The sequence below is a fragment of the Mandrillus leucophaeus genome, unplaced genomic scaffold (assembly GCF_000951045.1).
Source record: "Mandrillus leucophaeus isolate KB7577 unplaced genomic scaffold, Mleu.le_1.0 Scaffold68, whole genome shotgun sequence".
NCBI classification, from domain to species: Eukaryota; Metazoa; Chordata; class Mammalia; order Primates; family Cercopithecidae; genus Mandrillus; species Mandrillus leucophaeus.
The window spans coordinates 4,418,275-4,434,679 of record NW_012107363.1 but is presented as its reverse complement, the minus strand read 5'-3'; the positions used below and the strand labels follow the sequence as shown (position 1 = coordinate 4,434,679).

At 49.6% G+C, this 16,405-nt stretch overlaps 1 protein-coding gene across 1 annotated transcript in view; it reads left to right on the top strand.

Annotated features, from left to right (window-relative positions):
• The first annotated feature begins 8,766 nt into the window (after positions 1-8,766).
• The window catches only part of RGS12 (regulator of G-protein signaling 12), a 34,893-nt gene continuing 27,254 nt past the window's right edge, over positions 8,767-16,405 (top strand). The window contains exons 1-3 of the mRNA XM_012002183.1: positions 8,767-9,066; positions 15,465-15,634; positions 16,135-16,227. Coding sequence (XP_011857573.1) covers positions 8,982-9,066; positions 15,465-15,634; positions 16,135-16,227 — 348 coding nt within the window. The 5' untranslated portion in view covers positions 8,767-8,981. The remainder of the gene's footprint in view (positions 9,067-15,464; positions 15,635-16,134; positions 16,228-16,405) is intronic.

Sequence of the window (16,405 nt, the reverse complement as noted above, 5' to 3'; positions counted from 1 at the left end):
ACACTTTTTTTTTTTCAAAAGTGCATGGAACATTTACCAAAGTTGTGACATACAATATGCCACACATGCAGTTGCTACAAATTAAAAAAAATAGCATACAGAGAGTGGCTCCTGACAGCAGCGTAATTGAATAGAAGTCAATCATAAAATGATAATAAAAAAGAATTCATACATTTTAAAGTTTAAAACCATACTTCTCAATAGTCCATGCATCAAGGAAGAAATTAAAATGGAAACTCTCATACAATTTAGAACCATTTATAATTCTGTACTACACATCATCACCAGCAGAATATAGTCCAAGTGATTTTCAGCGAAAAAATTGTAGCATTAAATGTATATATTAGAAAAAAAGTTTGAAAATATAGGAAATAAGTTTTCAACATAAACAAGTAGGGAAAAAAAGAAATGCAAATTAAGATTAAGGAAATGAAGATAACAGCAGAAATTATCAAAGTAGAAAAAACCCAAACAGTATATAACTAAAAGTATGATCAAAAGTATAATCAAGAAAAAGAGGGAGGCCAGGCACAGTGGCTTATACCTATAATCTCAGCACTTTGGGAGGCTGATGCAGGAGGATTGCTTGAGCCCAGGAATTTGAGGCCAGCCTGGGCAAAACACCATCCATACGAAAAAAGAAAAAGAGGAAGAGGACAAAGATAACATCAAGAATGAAAAACAGGTCCTAAGTACAGTTAGAGACTTAAGAAGTAACACTGTAGGACAATTCCATTAACAACGTTGTACTGTACATTTGATTAACTAGACAATCTTTAGAAAATATAAATGATCACAGTTGACCTAAGAAGAAGTAGAAAGTGATTAGATAAATCAACATAGGCAAAAATGATTTGGAAGTCAAAGATCAAACTCCCCATAAGGCATCATGCCCAAACCAATATACAGATGAGTTTATCAGTCAGCTTAGGCTAAGTAATATTGCAATAACAAATAACACCAAAAATCCTGGTGGGTTTAGCAAAGCAGAAGTTCATTTCTTACACTACATTACATGCCTACTGCAGTTCGGCTTTGTTTTTCTTCTGAGTGTTTTCCTCCAGGAGCCAGGCTATTGGAGCAGTTCCTAAATGGGGCACTGCAGGCCTTGTGGCAGAGGGAAAGGACGGCAGGGCAGAGTCAGGTCATGGCTCCCAGCCGTACTGTTTCACATTCATTGGCCAAACCGTAACACATGGTTCAGCCTGACATCAGTACACAGGGCTTGAATGATCTTCCACAAGGAGGGGCAACAAACATTTCCAACTTAATATTGTCTTTACACAGGGCATAGAAGATGGGAAGCTTCTCACCTCAGTTTGCAAGACTGGCATATTCCTGATACCAATACTGGAGAAAAATGGCACAGGAAAATTGAATTATTCACCAGTTTCACTTATGAGTCAATGTAGAAGTTTCTCAATAAAATACTAGCAAATCGAATCCAGTAGCATTTTTTTAATGCATCCTTGAGAAGTTTGGTTTACACAAGAAATGCAAAGGTAGTTCACCATTAGGGAATTTTCCATTCATCCCACCATTCATTCAACAGTTATTTTTGGGGGGGGCTCTCACTTTTCTTCAAAAAACTCTTGTAGGAACTAGGGATACATTGGTGAACAAAACAACGGATAGTGTTACATTAATAGATTAAAGGAGGAAGATCATATTATTACCACACTAGAGGCCAAAGGAGCATCTAATAGAATTACCGATAAAAAGCATTCTTTCCTTTTTTAAAAAGTTATACTTAATAGAATACATTTATGTATTTATGTATTCTATTTATGTATTCTATTTATGTATTACATTTATGTATTCTATTAAGTATTTTATATATTCTATTAGTAATAGTATTAGTATTAGTAATATTAAATACTCATTAGTATTACCAATTACTAATAGTATTAGTAATACTAATTACTAATTAGTATCAGTAATTAGTAATATATATAATAATGAATAGAAAAAGTACTCATTCCTTTTTAAAAAAGTTATACTTAATAGAATACATATAATAATAGTGTATACTATTAGTAATAGTATATATCTTAGAAGAATTCCTGTTAGAACCAGGAATAGGCAAGGATGTTCTCTATCTCAGCGACTGTTTAACATTGTATTGTAGATTCTGGCCAGCACTACATGGCAAGAAGAATAATATTAAACTTGGGAAGAAAAAAGATAGTCATTATTTGCAAATAATATTATTATCTAACTATTATACAAAACTGAAAGCATAGCCCATGGCCAGGCCCAACTTTTAAACCTGGCAGAGTTTAAAAGTGAGATAAAGCCTAGTGGCTTTCCTAAACAAAACACATGATTTCCATGGGAGCATATGTATGTTGGTAAAAATATTTAAAAAATTGAACGGACCAACACCAAATTAATAAGATGGATTATCTTTGGGGAAGGAGTATAGGACCAGAATTTTAGGTGATAAGCTCAATAGGGATTTTAGATTTATATTTACATTTTTTCAAGGAAGAAAATATTGTATGAATTGTGCATTATAATGTCAGTTGATATCCTGTTCAGCCTGTAGTCTCTCATTAGCTGTTATTTGGGACAGGCGGTCCACTTAGTCAGACAATGTTGTTGGATGCCTAGGATGTGCCTTGCACTGTTTGTCACAGTGTTCCTATCATGTCAGCATCTATTCATAGTTATTATCCCAGCTTTATAGGAAAGGTAGTAACTCGTAAGTTCCTTGGTAAGGAGGAGAGTTCTCACGCTATCCCTGTGAAGTCAGAGCACTGTTTTTAACTGCGGTTTTACAGAGGGGTGGAGTGTCTTGCCCAGCAAGGAAGGAGCAGAGCTCTGAGTCACATCCAAACAGTGTAACTCTGGAACCACACTGTGAACCAGCACATTGTGGGCTAGGTAACACCAGGCTGGGGATCCATCTCCTAGAACATAGCTTGCCATAGAGCAGACATCCCGTCAGCACCTGTGAACTGTGAGCAGGAGGCAGTGGCCTCGTTTACCGCATGCTCACCTTAAACTTGCCCACCTGGTTTTAGGAAGAGAATGGGCCGAATGGCTGGGTTCCCCATGGAGCAGAGCCCTGCCTCAGCCTAGTCTGCTGCTGCGTAAAAGTCCAGGGCTTTGCAGAGCCTCTCACAGTCAGCAAGGAGGAACAGTCTCCAGAGGTGGCCCCTCGAGCCCTAGCTCCACCCTTGGGAAGGGGCCAGAGCACAGGCAGCAGGCCCTGGAGCCCGTGAGCGCTGCACACCTCCCTGGGCCAGTGGACATGGGACCAGCATGGTGACCAGATTTTTGGAACCCCAGTTGAGGACTAATGACTTTTTAAGTTTGTTTTATGTCAGAAGTCATATAAAAGGTACAAACGTTGCATTGTGCTTAGTTTTCCATCTAACATATGACATTTATTGTTAAAATTATGTGAAGTCATCACAGTCCCAGCAAATCCCATCTATATGGCCACCATGGCTGAAGCATCCACCATCTGCCCCTGACGTGTAGAGTAGCCCTTTTTTCCTTGTCTTGTGTTACCTCTTTTTGGCTTATGGGGGTGGCCTCTAAATGTCACAAATCCTTTAGGATTTTACACACTCAGCCCCCTTCTCCTTCCCTGAAGCCTGGTCCTCTGACCTCAGTCCTGCTGGGGAGGTTGCCCTTTCGTCATCTCCATCCCTGGACTCTAAGTTGAAGCACAGGGCCTCAGGACTGTGTCCTCAGTTTTCTGTGTGGGTGGCCCCACTTTGGCTTGAGGGAAGGGTTTGGGACCACTTTTGAGTCTTCCTCATGAGGTCAGCATTTGGGGCCCTTGGGCTTCTGCATTGGGTGGCGTCCTCTGCATTGGGTGGCGTCCTCTGGTGGGGCCAAGCCACAGCCAGGAGGTCTGAACTTCCTGTGTGGTCACTGGCACAAGAATGGAAGAAGAAAGTCTTTACAACGTATAAATATTTTATTCATCAAAATGAAGTAAATCAGTTTCACAAAAGAATTAACCACTAAATGAGTAATGTGAAGTTTTTTCAGCTCAAGTAAGCATAATAAATGAAGTCAGTTAGGACTGATTTTTGAAAAATGTTCTGTGTCTTTTCTCGGAGCGTCCTGAGGGCTCCCTGTGGTCAGATGTGACCTCTAGTCCACCAACTACTTATGGTCATAGTTGGTAGCTCTAAGCCTAGAATCCTAAAAATTCAGAGTGACAAGTGACAAAATTCACTTGTCTTTGCACATCGCCTAACACTTCCCACACTGACCTTCACAGGAGCCGCTCTGCTCACTCGCATGGCCTCATGGGCTCCGGCAGCATCTCACCCCCGCCTGTTGGCATTTCACTCTCCAGAAGGACTTGGTGTCACTTCAGACGTAGAGATTTTGTTTTGCTGGGCTCTGCCAGAATAGTTATAAATCACAAGTTTCTAGTACTGACTCCAGGAAAGACCCAGAATTCAGATTTCTACTGTTTGGGCACACGTTTCTTCTGGCCCTTTGAGGTAATGGAAAGTACACCAAAGTACACCATACCTTGAGGGGTCCATGAGACCTGCCAGGCATGGTAGCTCCTCTGCAGGGCTGGCTGCAGACCTCTGAGGTCCGGCTGTGGGGGTCAGACTCCCTGTGAGCCCAGGAAGTGCTGATGGGGACCCTTTGACCTCACCATGGAGAATGCGGAGTCTGGGCCCAGCACAGTCACTGATGTCAGCCCAGGCAGGTCATAGAATGTTTTGGACCTCAGCAGCTTCATCTGTAAAATGGGCTGATTGACTGAGATCGATAGCATGTAAACTCTTTTCTGAGGAGGTGCTTTTCCAAATTCCTGTTTTCTAACCCTCAGCAGGCTCTGCAGTTGTGGCAGGCTTTTGCTGAGATGCAGAGCCGGGTCGGCCTCCACAGCCTGTGCTGCTTGAAGCAGAGAAGGGGCCTGAGCCTACCCTACGTGTTCTCGCCCCAAATGTCCTCCTTCCTCCGCAAGCCAGCCTCTCACAGGGAGTCCCATAAGATTTCTCTGGGAGGAAAGGCCTCATTGCTTTAAGTTTGAAAAGCATCTCCCAGTTCATAACTGGGGAATGAAATAGATACTCTGAGGCCCAAAGAGGGTTATTGATGTGACAAAACTTGGATACAAAACTGAAGAGTATGAGGCTGAGGTGTGAAGCTAAGGGAGTGAGGAGGGGGCTGTGGGCTGTGGCAGCCCTCCCTGCTCTACCACACTTCTGTGCAGAACTTAGGCAGGTTCCAGAATTCTAAATTAAACCTGGCCTTCCAGGTTGTTGGAGGGAAGCAAGATGGAATATAGCTTATTTAACAATGTGTTAGCCTTTGTTATAATTTCCCAGCATTTAGATATGTGGTGTAAGCTCCTTCATCTATCCTTGCCCCAAGCCTTGCAAAGATTAGTTCTCTTCCATGAGAAAACCAAGGCACAGACATACTCAAGCCATGTGATCAATCACGTCACGGCAGCCAGAGACAGAAGAATTGTCCTGGGGCATACGTCTCCATGTGGGGATTTTCCCTGAAACTGAATTTTGCCACTGTAGTGACCACATGTAGGTCTTCACAAGGCCTGGCTGTTTTGAAGGGGAAACAAATTCACTTTGGTGATCAAGTGCAGGCTTTAAACAGTAAATGGTAGGATTTTAAGCTGGGCGAGTAAGTAGGTCTGTCTGTGCAGGGGTGTGGGTCAGCCATTCTTTTTTTTTTTTTGAGATGGAGTCTCGGTCTGTCGCCCAGGCTGGAGTGTGGTGGCCGGATCTCAGCTCACTGTAAGCTCCGCCTCTTGGGTTTAGGCCATTCTCCTGCCTCAGCCTCTGGAGTAGCTGGGACTACAGGCGCCTGCCACCTTGCCCGGCTAGTTTTTTTTTGTATTTTTTAGTAGAGACGGAGTTTCACCGTGTTAGCCAGGGTGGTCTCAATCTCCTGACCTCGTGATCCGCCCGTCTCCACCTCCCAAAGTCCTGGGATTACAGGCTTGAGCCTCCGCACCCGGCCAGCCATTCTTAAACTACTTTTTGTGTGTGCCAGGCTTGAGCACAGGGACAAACATATCAGAGCTCATGGGAGCCAGTTCCCCAATGCCAGCAGGGAGTTACAGAGATGGAATAGGAGGTGCGGATGTGCTCAGGGTGTTGGGTTGCTGTCGGAGGCATCAGTATGAACCGATGGCTTTCCATAGAGAGATGTGTGGATGGAAAAATAGACATAGTGGTGTGTGCATATGCATCCACATTTCCCAGCTCTGTCCACTGGGGTGGGGCTGGAGGCAGGGAAACCCTAGCAGCAGTGAGCACTCGCATATCCAGATTTTGGTGTCTAATACCTCTTTTCTTTAGAGGGAGTCAGGCTCTGTGGAGCAAAGACTAATTCCTGGGCTGCAGTGGGGAAAACACAGGATGAAGCTGGAGCTTCGCTTTTATTTTCTTTTTACACCAGAAAATAAGGCAGTGCTTAAGGCATGATGAGGACACATGAGCGGGATATAGGTGCCAGCCTGAAGGAGGGAGTGAGCTTCCAAAAAAGAAAGGTATTCATGGGGTATGAGCCATGGACTAAAATAAAAACCCAGCTAGTCCACACTAACACAGATAAATGACTTTGTAGTAACAGGAGGGGGTCTCTTAGAGCAGAATACGGCTGAACAGTGTATCAGGAAATCACCAGAGGGTGCTGAAGTTGTGGACTCAGGCTTGATGCAAAGCAAGACTCTTACAGAGCCTCAGAGTAGTTCCACACGAAGCTTATTATCACCAGGGAACCCTAGAAACGACAGTGGACAAACGTGGTGCCCCAGCCACATGGTGAGAGCCAACATCACCCACCCTGCAGTAAACTGACACCACATGCCTCCTCAGAGGAGATCCCAGAGGGACACCACATGGCTTCCGGGGCATTCCAGCCAGTCACAAAGAAACAGCAGAGCCCAAACCGAGGGACAGTCTTAAAAATAACCGACCTCCGTCAGGGTGGGAACCACAGAGAGGCCGGGGAATATTCCAGATGGAAGGAGACTGCAGACACACGGCAGCAGTCACCCTGAGTAGTTCCGCCCTGCTCTGGGGAAAAGAGCTGAAAAGATTAGGATCAATGAAACTGGAAGATGGCTTGTTAAATTTCCTGATTTCGATGTTGGTACTTGGTTATGAAAGAGAATGTCCACGTTCTTAGGAAATCTACAGTGACGTGTTTGGGGGCAAAGAGGCACGCTGTCTCCAACTTAATCTCAGATAGTCTGGAGAAAGGTTGTGTGTGTGCGGGTGTGAACATGTTTAGAGGAAGGGAGAATGGGCGGAAAGGAGAGAGACAGGATGGTACAGCAAGCTGGAAGAATGCAGACGTTTGGTGAATCGGGGCAAATGGATATGGGAGTCTCTTTTACTATCCTTATAATTTTTCTGCAAGTTTGAAATTATTTCAGAATAAAAAGTTGCCCCCCAAAAAGGATGGCACACATTGCCTAGGAAAGGGGTGGTTTGAGTGTGAACAAAGGGTTCCTGTGGCATCTCGGTGCTTATATATCCCGGCTCCCCTGTAAGCACATTTAGCTGCACTAACAGCGCCTACATCTGAGCTTTGGCCACTCGCCCATCTTCATTCCCCTGGTCCTCACAACAGCCCTGCAAGCCCCTGCCAGCCGCAGATGGACACGCGGACTGAGGCCCGCAGGACTGTGGGGCCCCGCTGAGGTGACCAGCCAGAAAGGAGCTCAGAACTCAGGCCGGGCGGGCTCAGAGCCTGCACCCACGCCTCCTGCCTGGGCCGCCCTGTGAGCGGTGGAGAAGGGCTTCCTGTGCCTCAGAAACTGGAGGCCAAGAAGCACGTGATGGAAGGGTGGGCCAGATGAGGCCAAGCTCCACCTTCTACAGCCTTTCGGAACGTTTTTCTCAGAAAATGTTGAGCTTGATTTGATGCCTTTTTAGTGGAGCTGCCATCAAGTTAGAGCTGCTTATGCGGCAGTGTCCATCCAGGAGTCAGTAGATGGGGTCAGCAAATGGCGCCTCCAGCCAAACCCTGCCCACCACCAGCTTTGTGTAATGAAGTGTCAGTGGGATGGCCATGCCCATTCCTGCAGTTGCTATCGGAGGCCGCTTCTGTCCTAACTGCAGAGACTGCAGTGTCCTAGAAAAACAGAGACTGTGTGTCACCCGCTCTCCCCAGGGAACATTGCTGGGCCTCACCTGTGGTGTTAGTGGACATTTCCTAACCCTTGATGACCCAGGAGATCCCCTCAGAGATCAGGCCCTGCTCGGCCTGTGGGCAGGAGGAACAGAGGTGGGCGTGGCACCCCACCCCGGAAAGGGACCACCCCATGCGGTGGGCAGGCTGCCTCCAGGATGCCCACAGGTTTTTCAGAAATATCTGCGAGTTGGCATATTTTGCTTGGATGTAAAAATGTTCCTTATGGTTCACAGGTGGTCCAGTTTGGTATAGTTGATTATTTCCTAACTAAATACATATTCCTGGTAACACTAAGTTTGAGTGTTTGAGTGATCACCTGCTTATTAAAAAGATAGGTTTTATATTTATGGGACTAAAAAATGTTTAATTTAAGTACATATGGAAATAAGACTTAAAAACTATACAAAAAGCCTACAAGTACTTTTTTTTTCTTTGCCATTGCTGGTTTAATAAGAGAGGAATTGCTGAAGTGGAGTAGCGTGTTGGGAGGCCGGGGTTCCGTCTGCAGTGTTTACGCCGCGTGCGCAGTTACCTAGCTGTGCTCTGCCCGCCTTCAATAATTCAGGCTCTGTGGCGGCGGCAGCTGAGGGGCTGCTGTGAATTATGCATGAGTCTTCGGCAAGGCTTCGTGCAGCGTCTCCTGTTGGCTTCCCATCCATGAGCCTGAGCGCAGGCAGGGCAGAGCCGTCTTTGTCAGCCGTGTGCTGGGATCGCGGGAGAAACTGCAATAATTTGCCCTCCTGGGAGTGTGAGCTCAGGAACAATGTCCCTTTGTGGGGCCCAGGCCTTTGCTCGGGGCTGCCCGGGCTCTGCCGGCTGACCCTGGTATGGACTCAGAGGGGTGGTTTGCAGTGCATGGTTGGAAGTATTTGGTTAAGTGGCATCACAGTGGCTCTTATCAGCTCTACCCAGGTAAAGTCCCTTGTCCCCGTCTGCGTACCTTGTCGCGTTGTCAGGGGCACACTGACTTGTGTGGTCTTCAGGTATGTTTGCCGCAGCGGGATTGTGTCGGGGGTGAGGGGCCCATGGGGTGCCTGTGCAGTGACGCGTTCCCTGATCTGACTTGGAGTTGTGACTTAAACAGTCGGAGTGTTTGAGGTTATGGTTTGGATGAGATGATCATGGGCCCAGGCCGTGTGTTACAGAACTAACTGCTAACTTTTAATCTTACGGTATTAAAATGTGTAACGTAACCTACATGTTTGACCCACTAGTGTAAATGTGGCGGCTTTTCCAGTCAGCAGCAAATCTGAACAGACTTCAAACTCTCTTTCTCCAGGAAAGCATTTCTTTGACTCAGATGGGTCAACGGAAAGAAAAAAACCCCACAACAATACCATGAACTGGACCATGTTCCCTAAAGTGGTGTTGGGATGCGGGGTGTGTTTTGTGGATGTCTTTTCTTCTTTGACTTAGATCACAGCTGTGGGTTTGACTCACGTGCTTAGCACCGGAGAATCAGGCAGGCCACTGCAAGCCGGCCCGTGAGTTACGGACGTGGTGGTGTCCTCGCCTTCTGGCCTTGGAGCTCAGGTCAGAATGGTGGCTTTTGCAAGGAATTTCATTTTAGGCGAGTGCTGCTCAGGGTTCACGGTCAGGCCTGTGACTGTGCACTATTTTCCACGTGACAAGAACAGCTCCAGAGCACATGGAAGTGAGTCGTGAGATCCATAATTGAAAGTGGATGTCAGAGAGGAGGCGACTTTCCGTGTGTGTGGAGCCGCGTCGCAAAGAAAAATGGTGCTCACGGGGCTCTGCAGTCGCACCTGGCTCTGCTGTGTTCCTCCGCAAGTCACCTGCACGAATTTTGTCCAAATGGAATCATAAAAACTCACCAGGAGAGCTTATGATTACAAGAATTCTGGGTGGACGTTTTCTGGTAGCCAGTTGTTGAAAAACGTGTGTGTTGCTGGAGATACCAGTGTCCTTTGCGAATGGCTGGACTCAGTGCCGGACTTAGGAAGGTCCATGTGCCCAGCAGGTCCTGTCCGTGCCCTTGAGAAGCTGAAGAGCTGGGTCATGAATTTTCTGCCCTGATCCTTAGACAGGGGTGGTGTGGGCAACCAGGGCTATGGCCCAGAAGCTTCTCTTTCTGGCTCCTCCAGGTAATGTGTCTGCTTCCTCCACTCTCCAGGCTCCCATGCTTGAGCTGAGGCCCCCCTCACACAGGGAGGAATTGCTGGAGCACAATTCCTGTGTCAGCACAAAGCTACAAAATGAGATTGTGTGAAGGGGGTGTGGCTCTCACCCCCAGCAGTGCAGGGAGCAATTGGCAAGGTCATACCCCCTGTCTTTGCAATGCCAGAGGAGAGCAAGGACTGCAGCCTTTCTCCCTTCCTTGGAAATGGTTAATTTGCACGAAAGCAACTCTCACTTGAGCAGGCCCAGGAGAGAGTCTGGCACCCACACCGCCCCCAAGCCATGCCTGCGTCTGCTTTCTGCCGTACTCCTCTGTACCCGAGGCTGTGCTCTCTCTGGAGGGTCTGCCATGTGGGTTCCTGTACACAGCATCTGCCTCTGCAGGACCCAAAGGGCAGGAGCAGGAGCACACCAGGGAGGGAATGCAGATTCACTGGGTGGGCACACCTGGCACAGTGGAGCCGAGCACACCAGACAGGTCATCATTTGCTGTTTAAAATACATTCGTGTTTCTTTCTTGATTAGACTTTTAAAGAGTCAATTATTGATTTGTGAGTCTTAGAAAATAATTAGTGTCTGCTAAAGCTTTTGAACATGATGTTAGTCAATACACCAGTCATCTTTCATGCAGAATTTATATCAATCACCATTCATTCATTCATTCCACAAATACACCAGCACGGGAACAGGGAGAGCAGCCCTTTGGGTAGCTGGCCCCGTTGCTGAGGGAGGCAGCAGGGCCTAGGGAGCGGCCAGGGAACGGGAGGTGGGCCCAGGGGCTGGCGTGGGACTTCCACGTGGTACCAGGGAGAGGCCCATCTCCCCTCCACCAGCGGCACAGGAGGCAGATGGTTCACGTCACTGTGCTTGTGTGTTGGAATCGAAACACCTTTTGTTCGAGGAGCAAAAGCGTCAGCACCCATTGGGGCTTGAGCTGTGCTGGCTGCAGCGTGCAGTGGGGCAGCCTCCTTTCTGCCTCCCGTCTTCCCGTCCTGGTTCTTCCCAGGGCCCCTCAGCTGGGCCTCGCCCAGGCAGCCTCCAGGCCACCCTCCAGGCAGCCAGAGAGACCCTGCAGTCCCTTGCTCATCACTGTCCCCCAAGGTTAACTTCGTGCTGCTCCACGCTGGCTCTCTGCTCTGCCCGGCTCAGCATGTCTTGTCCTGTCATGGAAGCTCTCCCTTACTCCCCGGAGGCCAGTTAACTTCTGTTTCTGCCTCAGTTCTCAGCCAGCCTTTACTGTCTCAGGAAAAAAAAGCTGGAGGAAAAATGTCTTGGTGCTCATAATGCAGAAACTTCATTCATGAGGATTGCCTCATTTGTCAGCATAAAATATGGCAAGGTTAGCAACACTGCTGCCTCAAATTCTGGGCTCAAGCCATCCTCTGGAATAGCTGGGACCAGAGGTGCGTGCTATCCTGCCCAGCTAATTTTTAATTTATTTTCATTTTCTGTGGAGATAGGGTCTTGCTATGTTGCCCAGGCTGGTCTCAAACTCTTGGCCTCAAGTGATCGTCCAGCCTGCATGATCTTATTTTTTAAGTAGGTAGTATGTGCCCATGCGCTGGAATGTACACAGAATAGAATCGGCACCCAAGGCTGTTTCTGACGCAGGGCGTGCCACCGGGCCGACCAGCCAGCTCTGGTCTTCCATCTCCCAGCACCGGGCAGGAGGTCCTACAACTTCACTGTGGCTGATGAACGAAGTGCACTCCAGCAGCAGTAGCTGGCTCTGGGCATTTATACTTTATGTTTTGATCAGTATCATCAGAGGGGTTGATCTGCGTTTGCTCCTCCCAGCAGTGCAGAAGGTGCCTCTTGGCTCAGACTTCGCTGCCATTGTGATCTTGGTCAGGAGGATGGCTACAAACAGCCTGAGGCTTAGGCTCATGGCTGGTGTTCTGTGACCAGGCCGGTGCACCTACGAGTGTCCAGGGGCCTCCTCCTATTTGGTGGCCGCCTGTACCCTTCTGTTTTCCTTTTGGCTTATTGATGGTTTTCTTGGCGTGTAGGTGCTCTAATGTAGAAGGGGGAGCCCGCCCGCCACCTGTGTGACGTATTGCCAGTGCCCCACAGTTTCCTATCTGGGGACTTGGCTTATGGTGCTTTTCCCTATCGAGATTTGCGCCTCTGTGCCGTACACCGTATCAGTGTTGCCTTCGTGGCTCTGGGCTTCATGTCTTCCTTCCGGAGGCTTTCCTCACTTCAATGTTTTAAAAAATTATCCCCCATTTTCTTCTGGTATTTCTATGATTTGCACTTAAATCTTTGATTCATTGGGATTTGTTTCACTGTGTGCTGGAAGGAAGAGATCCAACTAGATAGTTTTTCAGAGGTCATCTTCCCTGCGCACCCCACCCACTACCCTGATTGTGACTTAGACACTCAGGGTCTGTTTCTGTACTCTGTTGTTTCCCGAGGGTGATACCGATGCTGTCCCTTGTGAATTCGGGATTGTGGTCTGTGTGTGTTCTCGTGTTAGGCCCGCCTGGCCCTACGTGTTCAAGATTGTGGTCTGTGTGTGCTCTCGTGTTAGGTTGGCCTGGCCCTGCGTGTTCAGGATTGTGGTCTGTGTGTGCTCTCGTGTTAGGCCCGCCTGGCCCTACGTGTTCAGGATTGTGGTCTGTCTGTGCTCTCGTGTTAGGTTGGCCTGGCCTGGCGTCTTGCTCATCTCGTTTGTTCCCCTCGTTTCCTGCATAACTTTCCGCAGGAGCTTTCACACTCCACTTGTGTGGTTCTAACAAGACACCCATAGGCAAGTGTCGGCGTGGTATGTCCGTTTAGGGAGAATTCCTGCCTGTGATGTTTTGCTCCTCAGTTCCCTGGTGACAGGATACTAGGCAAGCACAAAGAGTTGGCCCCCTCCCAGGACCCCTGCCCCAGAGAGAGTGAGTGTGCAAGTGAGTGTATGCCTGAGAGTTTCACACCTGGCTTACATGCAGAACGGGGCACTTGCCACATGGGGAAGTCTTGGATGTTGGGATTCTTTAAGCAAGGCATTTCCAGACAGTTCTGTCGACATGGTGGCAGAGGTGCTGGGTGCAGAGGGAGCCTCACATGGCCCCTGTCCTTATGTCCTTGGCCCCAGGGCTCCTGGCTTGGCCGCCCTGTCCTGAATGTGAGTGCCAGTACGCATCCTCTCGCCGTGCGTGCCGCCCCTTCCACCACAGCTTGGAGTCAGGGCTTCCAGGTGAGCCCCAGTTCCCCCGCAGCTCAGAGTCAGGGCTTCCGGGTGAGCCCCAGCTGCAGGCCTGTGGGTCTTCAGTGCATGCTGGCTGCCACTGCGATCACACATGTGATCTCACAAATAGCAGATCAACAGCATGGTGGATTCAAGGAAACGTTAACACTGTGTGTTTCCGATCCTATCAGAGAACTTCCTTTCAGTCTTCTTTTAATTTTTTTCTATAGCAGTTTAAATTATTTGATTATTCTTTAACATTTTCTTTTTTAATCTAAATGCTCCTTGCACTTTGAATGACTCCTGCCGAGTGTAGCCTCTGGCTGCCATGCTGACCATGAGGGACACTGTTGGATCAAATCCCTGGTTTTGTCTCCTGGGCCCTAGGGCTCCACTTTTCTCTGGTTTAGCGGGGCCCACACTGTGGCCTCCTTGGAAGCCTCTGGCCAGGCCTCTGCCTGTCGCCTAGAGCACATCTGCACACTGGGCTGAATCCATAAGGTTTAGTGTCACTTCTGCCCCTGAGAGGAGTTGATGCTGCGTGACTGCCCCCTTCCTGGTCTCTTTCTACCTCTGGTCCCTTGCTGCTGATAAGATGTGTTCTAATTGCTGGCCTGGAGCTGGAGCCCATCAACTCATCCAGTGGGATCAGTCCTGTGGCCTTGACTTTACGGCAATGCCAGCCTGGGCAGTTTGTCCTGCTCACTGTGCCACAGGAGGCTGGTGAAGGAGCAGGAGGGGAGCATGGCGTATTTTATTATGCTGCTGACAACGTTCTGTGAGGCTGCTCTGTCCGTCTGCTGCGTTCCTTAACGCTGCGGCAGAAAACCAAGCCCGAAACCCAGGGCCTCCTAACAACGCAGGTGTAGTGGCCACCTTGTCACACGTCATCTGTGGTCAGCAGGGCGTGGCTCAGCTGCAGGCTAAGGACAGCCCTGTGTGGGATACCCTGTGCTCACAGAGGAAGCACTTGTGCTCCAGCAGAGTGGGCAGCGGCTCCTGAAGCTGGGCTCACACTGGCCACATCCCTTCTTCTTGGGCTCAGGCCAGGTTGCCCACTCAGGGACAGGGGTGCCCCCACACTGCTCGCGTCAGGAGGGACGGGGTGCCCCCACACTGCTCGCGTCAGGAGGGATGGGGTGCCCCCACACTGCTCGTGTCTGGTGGACGAGGGTGATGAACAGGGATTTCCTGGGGACCTCCCTTCTCTTTATTCAAGAGCTCAGGAGATACTGGGAACCAAAGACCACTGAGGGCCATTTTGCAGACAAGTCAGGCAGGATCTGGTGTCCTGGGATGCGTGCTGTGCCATATCCTACGTCAGGTTGCCTGTAATGAGCCGCTGAGCCGACACGCGTGTCTGAGGGCTTAGCTCTGGACACTGTGCCTGAGCGTTTCGTGTTGAGAAGGAGCCACATGTGGAGCGGTGCGCAGTCACGGGTGTGTGGGCTCCGTGTGCGGAAGGTGAGCCTCGTGCCCCCCTAGACTGCACACTCGTCCCCAAGGGCACCGTGGGTCAGGACATAACACACGTGGCATACACGGTGCCCTGCGCCCAGTTGCTTTTGCTCTAGCAAGTCTGGGAAACGCCTCGTTGCCATGATGGTCTTAGTGCTCTGCGTGTGCATGTTTCTGTGTAAGGTTAGTTGCTTTTCTTGTTCAACCCTGTGGCTGTAGTTTGTTTGGGTGAGTGTGCACGTGTGAGCGTATGAGTGTCGTGCAAGGGTGTTGTGTGGGTATGCACATGTGAATTGTGTGCTTGTGCACACACATGTGCAGCCGCTCAAGGTTGGAGTCTGTGTTTTGTTCCCTGCTCCATCCCTGTGTGTAGAATGCACTGGCAGGTGGTAGTTGTGCCGTGCATGGTTGTTGACTGAATGGGTGTTGGGACAGAGCTTGCTGCATGTCCCAGGGTCTCCCATGGGAAGGCAGAGCGCTCGCTGGGCCGGGGCGGAGGGCAGGGGTGCAGGTGCTGTCTGTACTGGTCCCGCAGAGTTGACGGGCGCCGACCTGAAGGACTGCGTCAGCAACAACAGCCTGAGCAGCAATGCCAGCCTCCCCAGCGTGCAGAGCTGCCGGCGCCTGCGTGAGAGGAGGGTCGCCAGCTGGGCCGTGTCCTTCGAGCGCCTGCTGCAGGACCCCGTCGGTGTCCGCTACTTCTCTGTGAGTAGGGAAGAGCCAGGGCCAGCGGAGCAGTCTGTGCTCTGCAGAGACTACCGAGCAGGATCCGCGGGCTACCCTAGAGACAGCGGCACCCTGCGGGCTCTGAGCAGGCCCGTGGCAAGGGCCTCCCCTCCCTGGACCGCCACCCTCTCAAGAGCTCAGAGGAGGGTGGGTTGGATCCTGCCCCTGGTTCTGTCCCCAGGGAGAGTCCCTGGCCCTCCCGCGCTCCACCGGGGTCTCTGCAGCCTGCTGCACTGGAGCTTCCTATGTGCGTTGAGAAGCCAGGTGCCTGCTTTCAGCTCTTCAAAGAAATGTTCTGCTTCTGGGGAAAGAGCTGGAAGCGGCAGCGCGGTTCCCTAAAGTGCTGGGCAGCAATGAGCTTTCTCTCTCCAGGCCCTCGGGCAGCTCACTGAGCAGCCTATGACCCCATGGTTTCTGTAGAAGGGAAGTAAGAAAAAGGAGGACCGTGTGTCAATGTTAATAAATGGTATCTTTCTTAGGATTTTCTAAGGAAAGAATTCAGTGAAGAAAACATTTTATTCTGGCAGGCCTGTGAATATTTTAATCATGTTCCTGCACATGACAAAAAGGAGGTAAGTCTCCATTCGGGAAGTGGGGGCTGTGAGAGGGCGTGGGTGAGAGGGCGACGTGTGTGAGGGCAGCGCGTGTGAGAGGGCGGTGTGTGTGTGAGGGCGGCGGGTGAGGGCGGGGCGTGTGTGTGAGGGTGGTGTGTGTGTGAGAGAGCCGTGTTGTGTGAGGGCGGCACGCGTG